Raw genomic sequence first — 18643 nt, 5'->3', positions numbered from 1 at the left:
TCGGGTCAATCCTTTAAACTACCTAAAAACCAATATATACATTTATCTTACCTCCTAAACATTCATATGAATATGATTGGTTAATAGCGACCTCGTGGAAACCGTGTATATTCAATAATAGGTTAGTAGGGAGGCGGGGCTTATATCAATACACGGGTAGTAGTGGATTTACAACTTAGGCATTGTTGTATTAAAAGATCTGTTTAATATTGTTATATCAAGGTTGTTGATAATAGATATTTTTCATTTACATTAGTTTTTTTTTAGTGCAGACCAATTGAAGAAGGTTCTTAAAATTGAACACTTGAACACTTTTTATACAGAAATAAGAAGATGTGTTATGATAGCAAATAAGACAACTTTAGTCTACAAATAAATATAGTCGGTAAGATAAATTCGTTACACTAACACACTATGTAACTAATACTATGTATATTCAAGGTATTCCCTTTAATTTATGCAATCAATCAATCACCAATGAGCATGCAATGGGAGTTGAAAAAGACTTTCGTGGTCTAAATAAAAACTATTATGTATATATATGTAGGTACATGTATAGGAAGATGTGGTATGAGTGCCAAAGAGATAACTCTCCATTCAAATAAAAATTTATATAAGTAAACCATTATTGGTCAAGGTACATACAAGGTCAACACGAAGTCTTGGCTCACACCCCAAAACACGTATAAATTACATATACAACGACAACTACTGTACATCAGATTCCTGACGTAGGACAGGTGCAAACATTTGCAGCGGAATTAAACGTTTTAATGGTACCAAACCTTCTCCCTTTTACTGAGAAACAACCGACCTTCGATATAACTTTAATTTGATCAATTAATGAAAAAATGTAAAATCTCTCAACTGGAGACCATCGACTCTTAATTTTTAATTGTAATTGTAACTGTTTATCGACATTCTATTGTAAATAAAGGCAACCGTAGTATACCGCTGTTCAAAACTCATAAATCCATGGACAAAAAACAAAAGCAGGGTAACAAACTAAAACCGAGGGAAACGCATTAAATATAAGAGGAGAACAACGACACAACACCGAAACGCAACACACACAGAAACTGACCAATCATCAGACAAAACACCACGAGAATAACAAATATAACATGAAAACCAAATACATGAATTTGGGATAGACAAGTACCGTGCCACGTCTTATCTCAATATCTCAAAAATAAGAGAAAACACAAACGACTCAACGTTAAAATGCAACACACACAGAAACGAACAATAATATAACATGTCTATCAAATGATTATATTTAAGAAAGCTACATGTACACTCTTCTGTACATATCAAGAAAACATACGTTGTTTTAATAATAAATAAAAAGATAAACTTGTTTTGAGGGATTTTACATAATCTCAGAATTATACCTTAGATTTTAGCGATTATACGTCAAGTTTTCTGAATTAGGACTGTCAGTATACGTTCTAGTGCAGAACAGTGAACATTGTTTGTATTTCATTTCAGTATACGTTCTATATCAGAAAATGGCAGAACAGTGATTGTTTTACTCTTTCAATTGCGCCGATTTTTTTCTGTTAGTCAGTTGTACCCATATTATGCATTGGCATAGCTACATATATTCCTCCCTGATCACCAAAGGGAGTTAAACTTATGATTTCCAGCACTATAAGTCAATTAAAAAAAAAAGTCCTTTATATATATACAAGAACTTTATGAAGTCTAAGCTCGGAATTTCTGGATTGACCCTTTGGGGATCCGGGATTTTGTATTCGAATTTGGAGATTTTCATCAGAAGGAGCGTCAGGCCTAATCAATTTCATCTGGCGGGAAAGAATGGTAGCCCGAAAATTGCAATATCCATTTATCAGTGTCACTTGATTTGTCTTTAATTATACTCTGTTTATACTTAGCCAAACAGACGGGATTTTCCTCCACCGATTATGTGCCAGATGGAAACGACCACAATATATTTGCAGGGGACAACAGTTATATTGAGATATATAGAATGAAAAATTTTGTTCTGCATTTTTTTTAGTTGTAATCTCTGTCCTGCCTTTTTATTTTTCTCTCTATCCGGTCCTGTTTTTTTTTTTTTTAGTTTATCCTGACTTTTTTTACATAAATTGTCATCCTGCCTTTTTTTTTTTTGCAAGTGTCTCATCCTGCCTATTTTTTTCAAATTTCATCCTAGCCCCCCCCCCCCCCCCTACAAATCAAATGGTAGCTCCCTTAGAACAAACAGCCTGTGTCAGGGGTAAAATATGTTCTAAGGTAGAATTAGAAATACATAATTGTATGTTGCTGTTCTAGATCTTTCATAAAATAACGTTCAACCTGGAAAAACTAGTTGATTTTTTAAAACTTTTTGAATTATAAATGGACGGGATATAAGTAAATTACCTGACAATTAGTGATGATTCCTGCTGTTTGATTCCTTCATCTGTTAAAATTTTGACATTATTTGCGAAAATATCTCGTTTTAGTTCAATATAACAAATATTCGCGGTAAGAATAACTACCGAATGATTTAATTATTTCAGTTTTGCAAATTTTATAATGAATTTTTTTTTTTTACATTTCCAGCCAGTTACTAACAAATGTAAAACGATACAAGAAAAACAAACAACATTTAATTATCTTCGTGTCACACCTATATATAAACTCCTAACGCTAGATTATTTTAAAATTGTTGTAATATAATATATGCTAAGTAGGTGTGAGCCAAGGCCCCGTGTTGAACTATAATAGTGTAATTGTTCTAAGACTAATAATTGGTTATCAAAGGTACCATACTTATAATTTGATACGGCAAACGCGCGTTACGTCTACACAAGACTCATCAGTGACGTTCAAATAAAAAAAAATAGAAAGCCATACATTTATTTACCGTATATTTTTGTTTAGTTATACATAACTTTCTATACAAATAATAACCTGATGTTCAGTGGTTGTCGCACGGGGGGGGGGGGGGGGGGGGTAACTTCCTATTATTGGGTATACGGGGATGTGCCAAAAATATGGGTCATAATTTTGCAAGATTTTATATAAGAATGACCCTCCTTTTAATGACATCCTGTATTAAAATGCATTTACGATTGATAACTGTATATGAATTTGGGGTATGATCTGCATACATATCATATATACATGTATACAAATGATATTGAGAATCTCACATAAAATATATGTGCACCAAACGATGTCAATTCATATATAAAAAACTTAAGGCTAGCTGGTACAATTATGAATTATGTGTGATGATGAGTTAGTGCTTATACATGTATAAGCAGGGGTCATATTTTAATTATTGTATATAAGTATAGGTCATTCTTTCTTTAATATTTATATAACTATAGGTACTGAATTTCAGTGAATGTTATATGAAAATGGGTACGTTTTTTTAGGCAAAAATGGCACACCCCTACCTAAAAAATATCGGAGTTACCCCCACGTGGGTTGTCGTTTGTTAATGTGATTCAAACGTGTTTCTCGTTTTGTATATATATTAGACCGTTCAATTACCGGTTTAAATAGATTTATACTGTTTAGTCATGTTGTGGCCCTTTATAGCTTGTTATTCGGTGTGAGCCAGGGCTCCGTGTCAAAGGCCGTACATTGACCTATAATGGTTTACTTTTAAAAATTGTGACTTGGATAGAGAGTTGTCTTATTGGCACACATAAAAAATTTGTTTACATCTATAAAAGTAAAAATGGTATTTATTATTTCAATTTTGCGATTTTCACAATTTTAACAGCCTTTGATATTATCAGATTATTACATGGCATTTTTCATACCGCATGTATTATCAGCCCTAGGTTCAATATCAGCACAAGAGCCTCATGTATTCCCGTGTCACACCTAAACGTCCTAAACAATATCTCAATACTAGATCATTCCAGATTTATTTGTAAAATAATATGTGATAATCGTCGTCAGTTTGAAACATGGTAGATCTATAGAAGCTAATATTAAGCTTTTGTGAGAAAAAGAAAGTAAAGACTCATCATATCTCGAGTGTGGTAGGTGGATTCGTTGCCTGGCCGGTTCAATCCACAATACTTGAGAATCGCTATTTTCTTCTTTTCCGCGAAGCAAGTGACATTTAACTGTTTAAGAAAATAATGAGAAAAGAATCAGAATATTAAAGTATTCGGGCTATGAAAATAAGATAGAGTATAACCAAAGAAACATTTCTCCACTAGACCAAATGGCATACAAATAAACAACCATTGTACGGCTTTCAACAATGAACAAAACCCATACCACACAGTACTGTTAATGTTACATGTCATGTGCTAACACGCTTGAAACCCAGAATGTCGGTCTAATAGAAAACCAAGGGATTAGGATATCCATCCATGACACAAAATCAGTACATGAACAGCAAAAAAGCAAACAAAAAGAAAAGAACACCGCTTTTATTGCTGTTCTTCATCTCAAAGTCACAGCGAGGCCTTCAACACAAAGCAAAAATCGCTCACCTCACTGATTTTTTAAGACGACACCTATCACAGGCATTATGCGAATTGTTGGCAAAACCAATTTCAGTACATATTCATATCACGTGCCTCAATTCAAAATTTAGACTGATCCAACATATGTAGAAGCAGATATCATTTATTGTATTAAAGAGTTTTATGAATTTCCATGATTGTACTTTTCACTGCTTCGCAGAGAGTACGAGAAGAAGGGGAGCGGGGCGGGGGAGGAGAGGAAATTCCTTTATATAAACAAGGTAATAGGATGTGTCGCTGAATTATGTCACCTTTTCAAGCTTGAAAATATGGGAATCGGTCGGGAAAACTAGAAGAAGTACAGATATGATAAGATCGCCTCCGTCTGTCATCTTTCTTGGTGTTCTAGTCTGTGATGTTATCAACCAAAGTTCTATGGATTGGCCATTTGGTATTCCACTCTTTGATTACGAAACACATGAAACCCAAACAATATGAGAAAAACGATTGGATAATAGAAACCTTATCAATTTAGTATTGACGTGTCCTCTCCACGCCTTTGAAATGCATCATGACCTATATAATTTTTTCTTCCGTGCGTTCATTAGACAAACAACAGGCATGATAGCATAATGTATAAATATAATATTATATTTTTATTAGCAATCACATGTTTTTATTTATACAAGTACAACATAAATAACAAACAACCAAGTGACGGCGCATAATCACATAACTAATTATTTTTTGGTGAATCTTACAAGTGTGGACACAGATCAGTGTGGATAGTATGATTTTTGATGAATCCTATAAGCGTGGATACATTCAAGTTTGGATAGTATGATTTTATACCTTTAGCTTTTATTTCTGATATACTATCAACATCAAATACCTTTCGATTCAAAAGCACGCCAAAACATCATCTGTTTTAGTGAGAAGTTCGGTTGGGGCGGTCTTCATTTTTTTCTTTTTATCTATCATTTTATTGTTTTAATATCTACTTATTATTATTGTTTATTTACTTATTCAGTATGTTTTTCTCATTTATTGTTTTTAATTTGACGGAAGCTTATTAAATTTCAAGAGACAGTTGCAAAATATCAAATCCGTTGTTTCATTACCTATTATCAAGGGAAATAACTCATCATCTAACTCTAACATGTGTAACACTGCTGGTGTCAGTATGGGGACAGGAACTGCTGGTTTATTAGCAAGTCTTTGGTTTTAAACGGATATTTAATTTGTGCTAGTCCTTTATTTTTCGTATATATGAGTTACAGTAGTGTTTTGTGAATTGGTTTTTCGTCTGAATGTTTGTCCTTTTTTACTGGCAGTTGTATTATCTTCTCTGTAATGTTTTATGCTAATTTTTTGACATTTCTCCTTGGAATTAAAATCTATCCAAGAGAAGTAGTATTTTCAACCAGAAAGTTCAAACCAAATAATGTAGAAAATAACAACTGCATGTACAAGTCACAATACGGCCTTCAACAATGAGCAAACCTCATACCACATACCGAATTATGGTCCCCTTTTCATTTAAGAAAAAATAGTGTGAGAAATAGTAAAACTAATGTGCTATAAAACATGTGAATGGCAACATTTAAATTACGTTTTGATTTTTTTTAAAGATGTAATGGAAAACTTTCATCGTGTACCTAAATATGTCATTCAGAAACATTTATTTACAATTATAATATTTTACAATCACGTGTAATAACGAATTAATAGTCAATAACAATATAAAATTATAAATAAACAATCTACCTACATATTTTAATCATATAGTTTTGTTGATGAAACGCGATGAAATCCAAAGTTAATCGCGATTGAAGACTTAGTTGTAATCAAAAGAGTTCTGTACATGACGCATAATGATCGATACCAGTGTGGTACAGATTCCATAAGTGCAAAAATATTAAAATAATACATCTGAGTTATTAAGATCCTTAGTGTCCGTTGTACTTTTTAAAGCATATTTACTTTCGCTTGGCCAAGACTTTGTGCTAGCATTACCATGTGGTTCTACGTCTTCCTCACTTATAGATGCTATCGGAGGAGGGTCAATATTTTGCATTTGCTCATCCATTTCTTTATCGATTTTATCAATTTTTCGCTGAGCTATATTCGCTTGTACAACACTCCCTAATGTTGACCTTGTTTTCTGTTCAGATCTAGCCATCAGAACTGCCTTTCTTAGAATTTCCCGGCGTCTCTTCTTCTTTAATTCATCAATCTTGTTAAGCTGTTCTGCTCGTTTTTTAATTTCGTCCTTTATGTTGTCATTCTGGACTATATTTACGATAGTATGCAGAGACTTTCGAGAGAATCTTCTCTTTCCAAACTGTTTCTGGACATTTCCGATCCGATCTTCAGAAAACCCGAAGTTATCCCCGGATAACGGCGAGAGACTTGCCGTCTCATCCGACTCAACAACGCGTTGTAGCTTTGTGAAATTTTTAATGAAATTTTTACTTAATGTGTTTGCATTCATTTGTTTTCTCCTCTTCTGAAGTTTGTTCCATAAATCTTTCCCTTTCGGTTCTCCTGGTAACTCGTCATCATCATCACGTGGTGTGTCGTCCCCGAGAAGATCAAACGAATCCACAGACACAGTATCACTGTCTGGTTCATTTGAAGATTGCATTTGACGAACGAGATCTAGTCCATCTTCTATACCGATGTTTTGTACGTCTTGTTCTTGATTATTTCCAATCGCATTTCTTATATGCTTTTTGAGTTTGATCTCTGCGCTAGCAATGATATGTAATAGAGTGGAATATCGATGGAATAACATGCAAACAAATTGTATCAGCAGCATAAGCCCAAATACAGCTGTGAACGCGAAGGATATAGGTTCAATCTTTCCTTGGCCTGTATTTCCTGTACTTGTATCAGACTTATCATTGCCGCCACCACATGGAAGCGGAATTGACAAAGAACCGTCCGATTTGTTCACTTCCGTAAGTGTGTATACGATTGTAACAAATAGTGCGTTGATAAGAAGAAAAGCTAGGCAAACTTTGTTTCGAAGCTCAATCAGATCGCTAGCTACTTTCTTTTCGTGTTCCTTATTACTTTCAATTGGGAACAGGTATCTCTTGATAAAAGTTTGCCAAAAGTCGACCTCCCCTTTATCCAGAACGTCAATCGCTCCTTTCCGTAACTGTACATCGTGAACCCAGTAAGGGTCTTTAAGTTCGTCTCTTTTCTTTTGTTTTTCTTCTTTATAAATTGGGTTCACTGTAAAAAAAATATATATATATTTAAGTTATATTGATTATGATAAAAAAAACTTATTTTGTAGCGCCAGCATGTTTTGTTTATTTTTTTTTATTTAATTGTTTTCAATCTTATACATGTGTTCACTGTTACAGTATTAAATATATCTATTTAACTTTACGAAAAAAGCTACGCGAATTTTGTTGGATAAACGGATAAGTTATGATAGAGTCTGGGAAATATTGTTGTTAAAACAAAGTCATCCAGAACAAAACTGGCTCTAAAACTCAACAATATACATAGCATAATCATATTCATAGGTTAAGGACGGGTACTCTAAAAGTTTGAGCTTTAGTGCGATAGTAAAATATAAATGGCATTTTAAAACACAGTGTATTAAACAAAGAGAAGTCATGAATTGAGTTAACATGGAATGGTCACAAACAGTATTTTTTGTTCTCAGAACATCAATTACGTTAACTTGTAATTAATTTGTTAGTGTTTATCGTTCGTTTGTATGTTGTTAAGGAAGCTGGCTTGTCATGTTTAAGATTTTGTCAGATTTTCGGAATCCTCTGGTTTTATCCATTTGAATGCCTTGACAAAATTTGCCTGGTGACCCCCATTTTTCTTTTTGTAAATCTTTTACATGTATAATGATGAGCCATGTGTAAAATTCTTATAACATTTTAATTACTTTTTAACAGTTTTTGAGAACTTCAACTTGTCAATGTTAAAGCTATGAAAAGTCAAGAGAAAATATTTTCCCGCAAAAATTTCAATGGCTAATATCTTGAAAACAAGCACGGTGACCTATATTTTTTTTCTCTTTGGATTCCTTTAATAATCCCCCATCTATATACAAGAGTCTTGTGTTTTGGAAAGGTAATTACTTTGAAACTGAGAAGCGAACTCCCTTTACCGATAAAATTGTTTTTTATGGGGTAAGAGGACACATTATATGTTTTTATTTCTATTCTCGAACACACTGTCAAGTTAATTTCTATTCTATTCTAAGCAGCATGCTTTTTATATGTTGTTAGCTTACGTCTTTCGCCACTGTCCATAAGGACATCCTGTTTTGAAAATGGTGTCATTTCTTCTTCTTTCTTGTCAGGTTTTGATGACCCGGAAATACTACCTCGTTGTGAAAATGACGTCACTTCAGTCATTTTGTTATCCATGTCTTCCAATCGCTCCAATATAGCTCGCAACCTGGCATCCTCGTTCTGAACATCAGATCTTGGACAACACATGCACCTAAAAGATAAAAAGGTAATCAGAGGTTAGTGGCTATATTTTAGTTATCCAGTATCAATGTAAAAATGAAGATGTGGTATGACCTGCAAATATAGAATTGTTTATTTCAACGTCATTCTAAAAACTCTGGTTGCATAGTTGTCTCATTTCCAATCATTCCACATCTTCTCATTTGTATTAAGGTTATTATATTAAAAGGAAACATATATATGAGAACAGAAGAAAGACGATACTAAAAGGACAATCAGAAATCATAATTGAAAGAAATTAATTCCATGCCACAAACCTTTAAACAACTACAAAAAGACCGACAAATGTTTACACAACACGACATTTATAAAAAAAAAAAAAAAAAAGTCTGAGCAAAGTGAACCCAAAATCAAAATCGAAATGTAAGGAGCTCCCGACTGGCAAACAGATCATTATCCACATGGTGCAAGAATACATTAAACACAAAAGAAAATCTGGCTTTATTGATGATGCTACTGTTATTAATGATATCAAGTTTCTGGTATGAGAACGGAAAAAATATACATTAGAATGTGTGAAATAAAGCTTATAATAGCGACAGACTTCGTGTTTATCTACTTTTGCTCATAGTCACTTAGTCATTGACCGTTATAAAACTGTAAGTTTGATAACTGACTTAGAGAAAATGAATTAACCCCTTTAATTTCAAGGTATCATATATGCTATACTGTTAGAAAAATCTAGATTATGCACATGACGTATATCTTATTTAAATATATTGAGTACAGCACATTGAGCAACACCTATTTTTTAATGTTATAATATATGCCCTTAGTGTTGTTAAATTCAGATAAGAGCTAGAACAAGACTAACCTAAATAAGTTTCCGAATGAAAACTGATATTCGGATGACGCCTGACTGCTGTCCGATAATCCAATTTTTTCCAACCAGTTCTGTACTGCGTTCTGCCGAGGTTTTTCTTGTTGCGCTCCTTGTTGTGGAGTTGGTGCCTTCGTCTCACGTGTTCCCCAGGATACCACGTGCAGATTACCGAGAGAGTAGATCATCAACAGCATAGACATTGATGGGATGGCAAGAAAATATAATAAGCCATGGATAATGCACCAGAATTCCTAAAATAAAAAAAACATCAATATGTTCAATTAATGAATGGGGTTTTGCACTCGCACACGTTTTAAACAATACCACATAGGTGTAATTCAGATAGTGTAATTTGTTTTTGTAAATTGTTATTTTTTTCTCTGTTCTATATGTGTTGCGTCATTACTCAGTAAAACCCAATCCAAAGGAGTTGGCTCATTTTCAAAAACCCTTTTTTTTCTTAATTTCTTCCCCACTTCCACGTCACATATATTAAGGGTAGTAATCCTGTCAAATATACTTAGGGAAGTAATCTTGTCAAATATACTTAGGGAAGTAATCTTGTCAAATATACTAAGTGAAGCAATCCCGTCAAATATACTAAGTAATCCCGAAATTTGTTTGACATGCACACCTATAAAAATTGCGGTTTTTATCCAACGCAATCATAGGTTTGAACGTAGTTTTCAATTTCGACTCGGCTAAGTAATCCCGTCATATATACTAAGGAAAGTAATTCCGTCACATATACTAATTGAAGCAATCCCGTCAAATATACTAAATGAAGCAATCCCGTCAAATATACTAAATAATCCCGTCACATATACTAAGAGAAGCAATCCCGTCACATATACTAAGGGAAGCAATCCCGTCACATATACCAAGGGAAGTTATCCTGTCACATATACTAAGGGATGCAATCCCGTCACATATACTAAGGGAAGTTATACCATCACATATACTAAGGGAAGAAATGCCGCCACATATACTAAGGGAAATTATACTGTCACATATACTTAGGGACGCAATCCCGTCACAAATACACAGGGAAGTAATCCCGTCAAATATACTTAGTGAAGCAATCCCGTCACATATACTAAGGAATGCAATCCCGTCAGATATACTAAGTGATCCATTCCCGTAACATACCGTATAGCGGGTTATTTTCGCGGGTGTAAAATTTCGCGTTTTTCATTGAATAAGGTTTACGAAAAATTTTGGCGGTTATTATTTTGGCGGACTCAACATTTTTAACATTACCTTTGCATGTACACTTTTAAATTGGCGGAATTTATTTTGGCGATTTTGTTCTATCCGCGAAAATAAGCGAAAATTTACACCCCGCGAAAATAACCCGCTATACGGTATACTTAGTGAAGCAATCCCATAACATATACTAAGGGAAGCTTTCCCGTCTCAAATATACCTAGTGAAACAATTTCGTCACATATAATAAGGGAAGTAATTCCGTCACATATACTTAGGGAAGAAATCCCGTCACAAATACAAAGGGAAGTAATCCCGTCAAATATACTTAGGGAAGTAATCCTGTCACATATACTAAGGAAAGTAATTCCGTCTAAAATACTAAATGAAGCAATCCCGTCATATAAACTAAGTAATCCCGTCTCATATACTAAGGGATATAATCCCGTCACATATACTAAGGGAAGTAATTCCGTCACATATACTAAGTGAAGCAATCCCGTCACATGTAGTTAGGGAAGCAATCTCGTCACACATACTAAGGGAATTAATCTCGTCACATATACTAAGGGAAACAATCCCGTTAGATATACTAAGGGAAGTTATCCTGTCAAATATACTTAGTGAAGCAATCCCGTCACATATACACTTAGAGATGCAATCCCGTCACATATACTAAGGGAAGTAATTCCGTCACATATACTAAGGGAAGCAATCCCGTCACATGTACTAAGGGAAGTAGTCCCGTCACATTTACTTAGGGAAGTAGTCCCGTCACATATACTAAGGGAAGTATTTCTGTCACATATACTAAGGGAAGTAATTCCGTCACATATACTAAGGGAAGTAATCCCGTCACATATACAAAGGGGAGTAGTTCCGTCACATATACTAAGGGTAGTAATCTCGTTGAATATACTTAGTGAAGCAATCCTGTCACATACACTAAAGGAAGCAATCCCGTCACTTAGTGAAGCAATCCCGTCACCTATACACTTAGAGATGCAATCCCGTCACATATACTTAGGAAAGTAATTCCGTCACATATACTTAGGGAAGTAATCCTGTCGCATATACTAAGGGAAGCAATCCCGTCACATGTACTAAGGGAAGTAGAACCGTCACATATAATGAGGGAAGTAGTTCCGTCACATATACTAAGGGAAGTAATTCCGTCAAATATACTTAGGGAAGTAATCTTGTCACATATACTAAGGGTAGTAATCTCGTCGAATATACTTAGTGAAGCAATCCCGTCACATATACACTTAGAGATGTCTCCCGTCACATATACTAAGGAAAGTAATTCCGTCACATATACTTAGGGAAGTAATCCTGTCGCATATACTAAGGGAAGCAATCCCGTCACATGTACTAAGGGAAGTAGAACCGTCACATATAATGAGGGAAGTAGTTCCGTCACATATACTAAGGGAAGTAGTCCCGTCACATATACTAAGGGTAGTAATCTCGTCGAATATACTTAGTGAAGCAATCACGTCACATACACTTAAGGAAGCAATCCCGTCACATATACTAAGGGAAGTAATTCCGTCAAATATACTAAGGGAAGTACGTCACATATACTAACGGTAGTAATCTCGTCGAATATACTTAGTGAAGCAATCCAGTCACATATACACTTAGAGATGCAATCCCGTCACATATTCTAAGGGATGTAATTCCGTCACATATACTAAGTGAAGTAATCCCGTCACATATACAAAGGGAAGAAGTCCCGTCACATATACTTGGGGAAGTAATCCCGTCACATATACTTAGTGAAGCAATCCCGTCACATACACTAAAGGAAGTAATCCCCTCACATATACTAAGGGAAGTAATTCCATCAAATATAATTAGGTAAGTAATCTCGTCACATATACTTAGGGTAGTAATCTCGTCGAATATACTTAGTGAAGCAATCTCGTCACATATACACTTAGAGATGCAATCCCGTCACATATACTAAGGGAAGTAATTCCGTCACATATACTAAGGAAAGTAATCCCGTCACATATACTAAGGGAAGTAGTCCCGTCACATATACTTAGGGTAGTAATCTCGTCGAATATACTTAGTGAAGCAATCCCGTCACATACACTTAAGGGAGCAATCCCGTCACATATACTAAGGGAAGTAATTCCGTCAAATAAACTTAGGGAAGTACGTCACATATACTAAGGGTAGTAATCTCGTCGAATATACTTAGTGAAGCAATCTAGTCACATATACACTTAGAGATGCAATCCCGTCACATATACTTAGGAAAGTAATTCCGTCACATATACTGAGTGAAGTAATCCCGTCACATATACTAAGGAATGCAATCCCGTCAGATATAGTAAGGGAAGCAATCCCGTCAAATGTACTAAGGGAAGTAATCTCGTCACAAATCATAATGGAAGTAGTCCCGCCACATACACTAAAGGAAGCAATCCCGTCTTATAAACAAAGGGAAGTAGTCCCGTCACATATAGTAAGGGAATTAATCCTGTCACTTATACTTAGTGAAGCAATCCCGTCATATATACTAAGGGATGCAATCCCGTCAAATATACTAAGTTATCGGACCACAGATGAATTATCACGTTGTGATTGGTTAAACGCCGTCACGTGGTGATCCCCTATGAGACCGTATGGGGTTAGTAAGTTTCATATGGGGTTCGTGACGCGTTAATGGCGACGTCATCTATTAATGTTGTTGTGTTTCATTGTTTAATTTTCAACAAAACGCCGCAGAAAAAGTGCAAGTCCGATAAATTCGTTATACGGTTAACTACTGACCCCCTACGGGTCCATAGAGGGTGAATAAAATTCATAGGGGACTCGGCCTCCGGCCTCACCCCCTATGGATTTTACTTACCCTCTATGGATCCGTATGTGATCAGTAGCGAACCATAAAACTTATATTATCCCGTCACATATACTAAGAGAAGTAATTCCGTCACATATACTAAGGGAAGTAATTCCGTCACATATATTAAGGGAAGCAATCCCGTCATATATACTAAGGGATGCAATATTGACACATATACTAAGGGATGCAATCCCGTCACAAATATTAAGGAATGCAATCCCGTCATATATACTAAGTGAAGCAATTATGTCACATAAACTAAGTGAAGCAACCCCGGCACATATACTAGGAGAAGTAAAAAAAATCCCGTCACATATTCAAAGCGAAGTTATCCCGTCACATATGTATACCTGTGGATGAAGCATGGCTGATAATACAAATACACCAGCTACAAAAACCAGGAAGAACGTTGTCACAGAACAGAATGCTGCTCCGACTGCCTCCTTCAACAGCCCAACTATAACTATCATCATCAACAACGAGTACAAGGTCGACAAAATGGCCGCATAACTCAACTGAAAAATATTAAAAAACGTGTATTTTACTAAATAGTGGACAAAATGCCAGCAATACTAAACTGAAAAATATTACAAGTAATTATATTACAAGTAATTAATATCATGAATAAGTAAAAAAAAAAACAAAAAAAAACCAAGAGAATAGTGGACAAAATGGCCGGATATGTCAACTAAAAAATATCACAAGTAATTAAACAAACGAAAAAATAGTGGACACAATAGCCTTATTACTCTTTATAAGCTATAAAAACAATTGCCGGTCGGTGATGGTTAATTGTTAGTACATTTTTGATGTACCCTTACTATTCTATGTTATTTGTAAATGTATGTGTATTTGTCGCTCCTGTTACGCAGGAAATCTGCGTCTGAGTGTATTTTGTCATGAATAAACATAAACAAACCACGTGATTGATTCAGAAAGTTTACAGTTAATGTTCAATATGGATCTGTCTGCATAAATTGTCAATGTTTTCGACAGTGTAACTTTTTATATCTTAAAATTACAGCAGAATGAGGGAGAAGTCAAAATAAAAAAGTAGTCGAAACTCTCTTGTTTGGTTATATACATGTATATATATATTTTTATTCTGTCAAACCTTTGCAATTACAATGGTATACATGCAATGTTCTGATGGCTCAATTCTCTTAATTTGCTTGTGCAAAAAGACGAAGGAAATCATACTTTAAAATACTTCATAAGTTTTTCATCTTAACCGACCACAATCTCAGAAATTAAATTTAATGTAACATATATCACTAACTTGGATCAGATGCGGTTCCAGAATAGGCGCACTCAAAAATGAAAAAAAATAATATCACCCATGTTTATGGATTACACAATGTTTCTATAACACCTAGTTCCCATAAACAGCCCTTCCCCCGTAACATCAATTCCTGGATCCGCAATTGTAGACCATAAATAAAGTAATACCTGAACGTCTGTTTTAGCAACAAAACAAAGGACCACCATTATCACAACCGGAATTAGATTGACAACAAACGCTGTCCATGGTTCAATGGCCGGGAAAGCTGTATACAACGATCCCAGAATCATCAACAATATCGTGCCAGGAGTCAATATAGAGGACACCATCATAAACATTTGATAGGCGATGTACAGTTTTGAAATGTCCTCGTTTTTGGCTGTGACGTTTTTCCAATCCATTAAAAGGTCCATGATGTTTGCCATTGTTGATGGCGACCATCGTCGACGCTGATTATAAAATTCATTAAATCCTTCCGGGGCGTAGGTTAAGGCATCAGAAGCAGCAACATACTCTACTTTGTATCCTTGTTGTAGTAAAAGAGTACACAGCCAACGATCCTCACCTTAAATTATACAAATTACCGTAAAGGAGGGTATGTTTAACTGACCATTTAACAATAAGTACAAAATAGATGAACATTTTTCATCTTGAAATTATTACCTTGCAAGTATTGGTTTCAAATGGTAGCCTAATGCAAGTGAAATGTTTAACCCGCCATATTGTTTTTCAGAAAATGAATGTTCCAAAGATAACGCCTTTCAATTCGTTCTAGATTTTATTTGGCAACTTCCAAGCAAGGACTGAAGCTCGTAAACTCGGCAATCAACGCAGGACTTCGGGAATGTCCGGAGAGCCGGCAACCTTGCTTCGGAAGTTGCTTATTTGGGTGTCAATTGCTTTTCTTTTAATGGACTTGTGTCTTTTGAAATGTGCCTTGGAGTTTGATATTTTTATTAATATTTTTTTTATGGTATTGCTCAGTTTCAATTGGCTAGCTAAAAAGAGAAATTGCATTGTGAGCATGTCCTGGTGAGCAGTAAAAAATATAAAATACGGAAGATGAGGAATACAATTACAGTATTGGTATTCAAATACAGATCAAAACTATTGCTTGTAATTTATGACACTGCGAAACATTCCGCACTATTTTTATAGAAAAGCTACACTAAGTCTTGTGCATTTCTAATTTCAAGCATCAAACCTTGGTCATATTGGACGTAGTGACTAGCTTCGGTGGGTGGCGTTGTGTATCGTTTCATCACGTTATCGTCCATTAAAGCATAACCTCTAAATAAACTGAAACATCCGGGACTGCACAGGACACATCCCATTACATTCTCTGCGGCTTTCTGTAACCAATGGCTGATAGCATACTCAAACTTCTGGTACCAAACCATAGGTCCTAAAAAAACAAATGATATAAATTTTATGCGTCCTACATTATTTTTTCTTCTATTTCCGGTAATTGATATGCCCCAAATTAACTGCCCCTGGTTTCCCAAATCTTCAATTGCATTAGTTTGGTGTACGATATATTCTCCTTTAAGACATAGAAATCGGAAGTATTTTGACAACAACGATTATATTGGTATACTTTGGTTTTAATTAGTTTTGTCTAAGAAATTGACTTTAATAGTGTGGCACCACATTTAATCTTGCATATGGAAATAGTTTGTAATTTAAAAAAAAACCAAGCAAACATATAGTATAACACATTCTTAGAAATTTATTTACTTAATAAAAACAGTGTTGTAAATCCAAGTTTTATCAAATCAAGAGAACGATCGGTGCATTACTTTTGCGCGCATTACAATCACATTTGCGCGCAGCTTTTGATTACATTTGCGCGCATTATTTTGACAGGTAAACACAGGTAAACTGACAGAGGTAAAATGCAGGTAATAATACTAATTTATTTATTAAAAAATACATCGATGTGCAGAGTAGGATTGCTCAGTGAAAATAACAAGATGGGTACAATGTATGAATACCAATGAGACAACTATCCAACAACGTTCATATGAAGTGGATGTAAGAAAAAACAGTAAGTTTTAACATATAATAATATTTAATTATCTGTGCTTACCTGAACCGATAGGATGTATACGACCACAAGCGGCACCAACGTTTGGGTTTTTCTTCATTCTGTCGACTAGGAGCTGGACAGCTGATGGCTGGAAATCTACATCTCCGTCTAAGGCCAATAGAAATGTGTTCTGTGCTATTTTCTCCTTCTGTTTTCTTGTTTTGTCTTTCAGATTCATTAGTTTGTGTCCAAGGAAATAGTACATGTACATAACCTGTTAATAATAAACAGGTTTTACACTGCGTTTGAATGTACCATTGAAATGAATTTTAATATTGCGTTCCAGTAATGACGCGAGTAATTGTACGTTTGACTTACCTATTATAATTTAGAATGGAACACAGTTTTATTATGAAAAAAGAAGGTGTGGGCTTAGGCAATTTACAATAAAACAAAGCCATTTTGCCTTAGGGAACAACAAACAGTCTGAGACAGTACACATGCAGTTTCAAATGTGCTAGCTTTTTTCAGTTTTTGTCATTACATGATTACATATGACAAATAATTTCATTATTGTTTTCAGATTGACGAAATTCTGGCATAATTCAACTATATGCCGTTCATTTCCTTTATTTATTCATTTTTCTATTGAAATTTCTGGTTGTGTGTCTATTCTTTTACATTTTGATGAATTAAAACTTGTGTATACCTGACTCCATCTCTTCCTATGCCTGATTTTAGCCTTATCCTTCAAATGGGCAATGATTTTGTTTCCTCCAGGCATGCGCCAAATAAGTCGTCCACCATATGGCGTTGGAACCTTAATCGGAGGTGGAATTTTCATCATCACACTATGAACAGCACTAAATGGAAAATAACAGATATTTTATATAACATTGTATAAAGTTATTAGTCTATTAAAAAAATTATTGTCAAACCCAATGACAATAATGTCATGCTCAAATAAGATATCGATTGAAGTTGAATATCTCAAAATTATTTACAGACAGTTTGATCATCGTGGGATAACTCGTTACACAAACATTCCGTGTATCTATGCAGCTATGTGTATACAAGCAAACATCATTTTTACATAATCATTAATTTTACCTGATCATTAAGTTTCAACGGTATATTTACATTCAGTGTATCTTACCTTGCTGCTATACCTATACAAGCAAACCTCATTTTGACATAACCATTTCCCTGATCACTATGATTCAATAGTATATTTGCATTCAGTGTATCTTATCTTGCTGATATGTCGAAACAAGCAAACATCATCTTATTAACATTACCATTTCCCTGATCACTTATTTTCAACAGTGTATTTATACTCAGTGTATTTTACCTCGCCGCTATGTCTATACAAGCAAATATCATTTTGATATAATCAGTCTTCTGATCACTATGTTTCAACGTAGTATTCAAATTCAGTGGATCTTACCTTGCAGCCGGCTCTATTCAAGGAGAATAATGATGTCTTA

At 34.8% G+C, this 18643-nt stretch overlaps 1 protein-coding gene across 2 annotated transcripts in view; it reads right to left on the bottom strand.

The window, feature by feature from the left end:
- Positions 1 to 5084: 5084 nt before the first annotated feature.
- LOC134694011 (chitin synthase chs-2-like) overlaps positions 5085 to 18643 on the bottom strand; it is a 36463-nt gene continuing 22904 nt past the window's right edge. For both annotated transcript variants that reach the window (XM_063555009.1, XM_063555008.1), the window contains exons 9-16: positions 17866 to 18019; positions 17217 to 17430; positions 16332 to 16532; positions 15295 to 15692; positions 14196 to 14360; positions 9771 to 10030; positions 8716 to 8927; positions 5085 to 7688 (exon numbers count right to left, since the gene is read on the bottom strand). In XM_063555009.1, the coding sequence (XP_063411079.1) occupies positions 6364 to 7688; positions 8716 to 8927; positions 9771 to 10030; positions 14196 to 14360; positions 15295 to 15692; positions 16332 to 16532; positions 17217 to 17430; positions 17866 to 18019 (2929 nt within the window). In that variant the 3' untranslated portion in view covers positions 5085 to 6363. The remainder of the gene's footprint in view (positions 7689 to 8715; positions 8928 to 9770; positions 10031 to 14195; positions 14361 to 15294; positions 15693 to 16331; positions 16533 to 17216; positions 17431 to 17865; positions 18020 to 18643) is intronic.

Source organism: Mytilus trossulus, chromosome 13, assembly GCF_036588685.1.
Source record: "Mytilus trossulus isolate FHL-02 chromosome 13, PNRI_Mtr1.1.1.hap1, whole genome shotgun sequence".
In the NCBI taxonomy this organism is placed as follows: Eukaryota; Metazoa; Mollusca; class Bivalvia; order Mytilida; family Mytilidae; genus Mytilus; species Mytilus trossulus.
Note: the sequence above shows the minus strand (reverse complement) of the source record. Positions and strands in the feature narration are given on the sequence as shown.